Source organism: Sardina pilchardus, chromosome 13 (genome assembly GCF_963854185.1).
Source record: "Sardina pilchardus chromosome 13, fSarPil1.1, whole genome shotgun sequence".
Classification (NCBI taxonomy): domain Eukaryota; kingdom Metazoa; phylum Chordata; class Actinopteri; order Clupeiformes; family Clupeidae; genus Sardina; species Sardina pilchardus.
The window spans coordinates 16,239,538-16,246,687 of record NC_085006.1 but is presented as its reverse complement, the minus strand read 5'-3'; the positions used below and the strand labels follow the sequence as shown (position 1 = coordinate 16,246,687).

General features: G+C 52.9%; 1 protein-coding gene across 1 annotated transcript in view; it reads right to left on the bottom strand.

Moving 5' to 3' along the window:
* Window positions 1–3,068: 3,068 nt before the first annotated feature.
* The window catches only part of aasdhppt (aminoadipate-semialdehyde dehydrogenase-phosphopantetheinyl transferase), a 9,350-nt gene continuing 5,268 nt past the window's right edge, over window positions 3,069–7,150 (bottom strand). Inside the window, exons 5-6 of the mRNA XM_062553187.1 lie at window positions 3,836–3,943; window positions 3,069–3,497 (exon numbers count right to left, since the gene is read on the bottom strand). Of these exons, the coding sequence (XP_062409171.1) occupies window positions 3,327–3,497; window positions 3,836–3,943 (279 nt within the window). The 3' untranslated portion in view covers window positions 3,069–3,326. The remainder of the gene's footprint in view (window positions 3,498–3,835; window positions 3,944–7,150) is intronic.

Sequence of the window (7,150 nt, the reverse complement as noted above, 5' to 3'; positions counted from 1 at the left end):
AGGTAAATCACTGCTCTTTTAAGAAGAGGCGGTGGCTGTCCGAAGACATCTTGTGTCGCGAGGGGGACGTACGTAGTGACGCGAAGGCCATCTAAAATTGTTGCCACACGTTTGAGGGTCGACCTCCGGGGGTGAGATCACACATTCCCTCCCTTTTAACACTCCCTGCGCCCGACACCAAGTCTCTGAGCATCACGTCAAAACTCACCCCCTGTCAGCTTGACAGCATCATATGCCAGAGAGAGCAGAAGCTTTGAAAAGGCCATCCTTCCTTCATCTCTAGCTAGCCTACTCCTTGACATTTCCACTCATGTGCTCATACACACAACGTCCGTATAGCAGTAATTCAATCCAAGAAAAGAAAAGAAAAAAAACGCAAACAAAAAGAAACACTTCACACTTCAGGTGGTTACAGGGCATCAGAGGAAAGACAGACACAACGCAACACAACACAAAGGCCGAATACACCGCCGAGACACTGTTTTGTCTGTTGTCTCGTGTTTTTGCATAAAACTCCACCGGCTCTGGACTGGTGTTTTAAAATAGCCGTGCTGCTTGTTTTGGTCTGTGCCCCTGAGGCAGAGAGGGTTATCTTGCAGCAATACGGCAAGCAGACGTGGGACCCGGAGCGCAGCGCTGAGGAGAATGAGGCATGCCGACCACTGCCCACGCACAGCTGCTGTGCAGAGTGAGTGTGTGTGTGTGTGTGTGTGTGTGTGTGTGTGTGTGTGTGTGTGTGTGTGTGTGTGTGTGTGTGTGTGTGTGTGTGTGTGTGTGTGTGTGTGTGTGTGTGTGTGTGTGTGTGTGTGTGTGTGTGTGTGTGGGGGGGGGGGGGGGTGTATTTGTGTTGTTTTACACAGCAGGTGAATAGCTGTATGTGTGTGCATACTGTATATGGCCATTTAAAAAACACTTCTGGCCGACACCTGTGACTGCAAAGACTGCTGTCCCCGCCATGTGTGGCCCTTCACAGGAAGCGACCGAAACAACACTGTGTGTGTGTGTGTGTGTATGGTGGGTCTCGTCTGCGACCGAAACAACACTGTGTGTGTGTGTGTGTATGGTGGGTCTCGTCTGCGACCGAAACAACACTGTGTGTGTGTGTGTGTGTGTGTGGAGGGGGGTCTCGTCTCATTTTGTCCGTCTCTTTCTCTCTCTCGCCCTCACAAAGCGTCCCTCTTCTCTTTTAGACAAAGCCGTAATGGCCAACAGACTAGAGACAGGAGGCCCTTGAGGCTCTAATATAATCTAAGGAGGGTAAAACGTGGAACGCCACAATGCCAGCGAGGCTTTCTGAAAGGAAATCACTTGCATAAACAACCTCTTTAGATCAGCTGGCAACTTGTTATTGTGTGCGCAAATGGCACTCGTCCCTTTTAAACACAAAAAGCCATTCCAAAGTGGCTCATTACATTAAGATACTCTCGGGGTCTACATTTCTTCGTATCATTCTAATAGCACATACTACAATATCCATTGCAGTAAAAGGCAGATGATATCAGAAGCAACCTCTTCCTGCCTCCAATGAGCTCTTTCCTTCTCTGGCTGCTGGAGCTACAGATGATTCGTTTGGTCTGTGTGTTTGATTAACCATGTGTGTGTGTGTGTGTGTGTGTCTGTAATGTGTGTGTACATGTTTGTGCTGCAAATTCTGTAGAGTGTTTGTGCTGTGTTGTGTGTAGTGTGCATGTTGGTGCATCTTACTGTGTGTGTGTGTGTGTGTGTGTGTGTGTGTGTGTGTGTGTGTGTGTGTGCCTGTCGGCCGGGCCGGGTGAGAGGCAGAGGCTGCTGGGGGAGATGGTGGCCATGTGTGTGTAGTCAGAGGATGTCAGAGCTCCACCCCCACTCCACTAAAAGGGCTCTCAGTGACACACAGGCTGACTCAGGCCTCCGTGTGCAGCGCCACTCACACACTCACTTCAGAGATGACACACACACACACACACACACACACACACACACACACACACACACACGCACACACAACCATTTAGTCAGTCAGGGACACAGTGGAGGCACAGATTATAGCACAGCATTTTAGTGTTATTTCCTTTAACAGTAACGTGAGCCAAGCCAACCAGGTAGCTAAAGAACAACTCCAGACACAGACACACACACACACACACACACAGACACACACACACACACACTTGCAAAACCCCTGATGAGTAGAGACCAGCGGGGTGGGGGGGGGGGGGGGGGGGGGGTTGCTGCAAGAGCGCAGCCTCAGTTTGTTAAAAGCAATGGCTTCCCCTCTAAACACAAGCCCCTAATGGCACACTAAATGTCTCCCGACAAAAATAGACCGTGTGGCAGATGGAGTGTAAGAAAGGCATGAGAGAGAGAGAAGAAAAAGAGAGAGAGAGAGAGGGAGCAAGAGAGAGAGAGAGAGAGAGAAAGGGGGGAAACGAGAGTGCGCGGCATCAGAGATAGCACACAGTAGGGGCGGGTCGGAGAAGGCAGCGCGATGAAAAATAGACAAGCTGAGCTTTTACCCGCGACGGCCGCGTAAAAAAAAAAAGCCACAGAGCAATTCCATGAGATCATAAACAGACACCGCCGAAGACCGACGGCGGCGAACACACACCCAGCCGTAAGAATGACGGCCATTAATCAGCGTGTATTCATATTATAACCACTGGATCTCCACTGTGAAGGGCTCTCTTCACAGGCCCAGTCTCGGAACAATGAGAGTTCATTTCACCGCGCTCATCTTCATTTTGGGCACGGACAGCTCTCTTGTGAATTATATCATCATCTCCAATCTCCTTTTGTAATAACGTCCTCTCCTGCTGTTCCTGCGCCGCCTCCTCCTCCTCCTCCTCCTCCTCCTCTTCCTCCTCCTCCTGGGTGCTCGTCATTCAGACATATTAGGTGCTGTGTCAGAGGAGAGGGTAAAAGTGGCACAGAAACTCAAAACAAACTCTTCCGTTCCGGATTTTTATTCGTAACCACGTTTGGCATTTTTTTCCCCCCATGAGTTTAACAAAACACATCAAGACTAGAGAAATGAAATGTTTTTTTTTTATTTATTTTTTCCCCTTCATGTTTGGAAACTGGGACAGAGCCAGCCCAGACGGTCCTTTTTGGCCACTTGAGGCACCTGTAGGGCATGCAGCTGTAGCCCCAGCCCCAGCGAGAGCAGGCGCCCTACTTTCACCAGACGCAGAAAGGCCACAAAAAGTCTCTCCAAAAGTCACAGGGAGAGCAACAGACTTTAACGGCCAGTCAGTTGCCTCCGCTCCTCGCCTCCTGGTCTTGGTAGTGGGCCTGGCCCCTAGTCCCTGGTCCCCTGGTCCCGGCTGGTCTTGGCTGGTCTTGGCTGGTCAAGGCTGGTTGTGCTGGCGCGTGGGCGCCTCTTGTTTCTTCTCAAAGCTCTCCCAGTAGGCCGGGTCCTCCTCGGAGAGAGGCACGGCCCCCGAGACCAGCTCGCTGAAGCTCAACACGGTGAACTTTAGAGGCCTGGAGCGGCCAGCGAGGCCCGGCTGACAATGCTCCTGTTCACGGAGAGAGAGAGAGAGAGAGAGAGAGAGAGAGAGAGAGAGAGAGAGAGAGAGAGAGAGAGAGAGACAGAGAGAGAGACAGAGAGAGACACACACATGCCGAGAGATGAATGGAGAACATACAGACTTTCGAGAGCAATCGACAATCAATAGAAAAGAACAACAGACCGAAATATTGTGAGGGGAGAGGAGAGACAAGAGAGGATAAACAATGCCTATTTCTGTACTCCAGAGTGTTTGCCCACAATGCCGCTCGCTGTGTGTGTTTGGGTGAGTGAGGCCGCTCGTCCCTCCCTCCTGGTGAGGCCCCTCATCCGTCTCTAATGACTCACCCTCTCGGCCTCCTCCTCCTCCGCTGCCGTTGCCGCTGCTGCTGCTGCCGGCGCTGCTCCACGACTCAGGGCCACCGCCACATGATGGTGCTGGTCCAGCAGGCACTCCTGCAACGGCACATTACACAGCCTCAGAGAACCGATGGCGCCGCGGCACCAGAACATTACCGACCCCGCCATCCCCAACCCCCCCACAGCGTGTACAGAGAACATGTTCTACGGCACAACGGCACATTACACAGCCTCAGAGAACCGATTGCACCGCGGCACCAGAACATTACCGACCCCGCCGTCTCCAACCCCTCCACAGCGTGTACAGAGAACATGTTCTACGGCACAACGGCACATTACACAGCCTCAGAGAACCGATTGCACCGCGGCACCAGAACATTACCGACCCCGCCGTCTCCAACCCCTCCACAGCGTGTACAGAGAACATGTTCTACGGCACAACGGCACATTAGACAGCCTCAGAGAACCGACTGCACTGTGGCACCAGAACATTACAGACTCCACCATCCCCAACCCCTCCACAGCATGTACACAGAGAACCTATTCTGCAACACAACGGCACATTAGACAGCCTCAGAGAACCGATTGCACCGTGGCACCAGAACATTGCCGGGCCCGCCATCCCCAACCCCTCCACAGCATGTACAGAGATCCTCCTCTACGACACCACAGGCTGCCAAGCTGGGCTTCTGTGTGCTTGCACAGCATGCGGAGTACAAGCAAGAAGGGTTTTGCAACAGTTTTCAAACAGACATTTCTCAGAAGGATGCTTCGTGCCACTTCTGGGAAATGAGACAAAACCAGGGAAATTCCTGTCTGGCGTAAGACTGGGTCTTAATCACACGAGCGCTCCCCTCCTTTCCTTTCCTTTCCTCTATCCTCCCTTCAAAGTCTCCAGCCTTCTCGCTCGTCCTCCTCCTCTCCTCCTCCTCTCCTCCTATCTCCTTCTCTGGCCTCCGCCCGACGTCTCCCTGCTCCGCCACTGCACTCCCCCTGCCGCTAAATCAATTACGCAAACGCGGAGGTTCTCGTTCCCTGCTCCTCGCTTATAACTCGTCGCATCCCACCTCGGCTGTTATCCGCCGCCGGCTCCCGGGCCTCCGAGCGCCACTCTCTCTCTCTTGCGCAGACGCTGCGCCCATTATGGAGAGTCAATTTCCATCCCGCCCAGACGTAGCAAACACACACACATGCTTGCACTCACTCACACACACACACACGCTCGCACTCACACACACAAGCTCGGACTCACTCTCACACACACACACACACACACACATGCTCGAAAATCACACACACACACACACACACACACCCTTGGCTTGCACTCACACACACAGGCACATCTGTTGTGCATGCTGGGAAGACACTTACGCATGCAGAGGTAGAGAGAGACGGCATGGCTTTTGGTTGAGAGTGTGTGTGTCTGTGTGTGTGTGAAGGCGAGAGAGGGAGAGAGAGAGAGAGACAGTGTGACAGTGTGCTCATCCACCCCAAAACATTCCTAGCAGGGGTCTCGGGAGAGGTTTCATGGGAAAAATGAGCTCCTCCAGCAGTTCAAGGGGAGCTGCTCGCTGTGCCTCCCCCCAGCGCAGGCACTTTGAAGTGGGGTAGCATACGTGAGGGGCTGAGCGACAGGGGTTGGCAGGGGGGGGGCTCTGCTCTGCTGCCTGACGGGGGGGGGGGTCGGGTTAACGCAGACAGATGAGCATCTCCTGGTATGAGATGTGGATTAGGGACATCGGGAGAGATGGGGGAGAAGGGGTTCTATCTATCCTTCAGATGGAGAGATGGGGGAGAAGGGGTTCTATCTATTCCTCAAATGGAGAGATGGAGGGAGAAGGGGTTCTATCTATCCCTCAAATGGAGGGATGGGGGAGAAGGGGTTCTATCTATCCTTCAGATGGAGGGATGGAGGGAGAAGGGGTTCTATCTATCCTTCAGATGGAGAGATGGAGGGAGAAGGGGTTCTATCTATCCTTCAGATGGAGGTATGGAGGGAGAAAGGGTTCTAACTATCCCTCAAATGGAGGGATGGAGGGAGAAGGGGTTCTATCTATCCTTCAGATGGAGAGATGGGGGAGATGGGCTTCTATCTATCCCTCAGATGGAGAGAGGGGGTTCTATCTATCCTTCAGATGGAGAGATAGAGAGGGAGAAGGGGTTCTATCTATCCCTCATATGGAGAGATGGAGGGAGAAGGGGTTCTATCTATCCCTCAGATGGAGAGATAGAGAAGGGGTTCTATCTATCCCTCAGATGGAGAGATGGGGGAGAAGGGCTTCTATCTATCCCTCAGATGATCTTAGATCCCATCCTTCTGAGCAGAGTTCAGCTCAAGGTCTCCTCCTTTCAAAACTCCTTCCTCTCCTTGTCACCATCATTGTGAGTGTGTGTTTGCTCATAGGAGTTAAGGCCTCATACTCTGTAAAGGCCCTTGAGATGACGCTGACTATTAAAGATTTATGAATAAGACCGATCTGACGTTCACCTTGCCACAATGCAAGTTGGAGAACTCGATCCTGGAAAACGATCGTCGCTATTCTATCGGATTCATTTGTATGCGAGTGCAGGTGTACGGTACTCCTGGGCGCAGTGGGGGATAGCGGCACCCCCTGAACCGGAGCTGATTACCAACGGCACACGCGCTCCGAGAGTTGTGACAAGCGCTCCTCACTTTGTTGGCAGCACAGGTGACATAACATGACCCGCCTCTCTTTAGCGCCCATTGATCTAAATGGGAGACGTGCTCGTGTTGGTGGCCTCGGCGTCTTCCTCTCTGCCTCGTCTCCTCCGCTCCCCCCCTACTCCCCCCCCCCCACCACCCCGGCCACAGCGCTGTTATTAAGCCAAACCTGCAATTATGTGGAGAGTCTGAGAGCTGACCTTACCCTGCTCCTGCTGTCACAGACGCGGCAGCGGAGCGGAGCGGCCACACACAGACCCACTCGCAACACACACACACACACACACACACACACACACACACACACACACATAGAGGAAATGATACCGCAGGCATACACCACACGTCCTCATTGACCCAAAATTTCAAATCGACACAAGACAGGTTGGCGGTGTGTGTGTGTGTGAGAGGCCACGGGGGTCGTTTTTTGGTGCCATTTTTGCTTTGACGCGGTGCCATCTAAGGGTGCCTGAAGTGTGGGTGTAATGACAGCATCTGTTGCGTGGCGGCAGAAGGCGCTAATAGAAGCGTTTCCATGCAAGCGGGCGGGCGGGCAGGCACACCGAGGAACGGATCCATTTCCTGAACTGTGACGCACCGACTCGATGTGAGGGTGG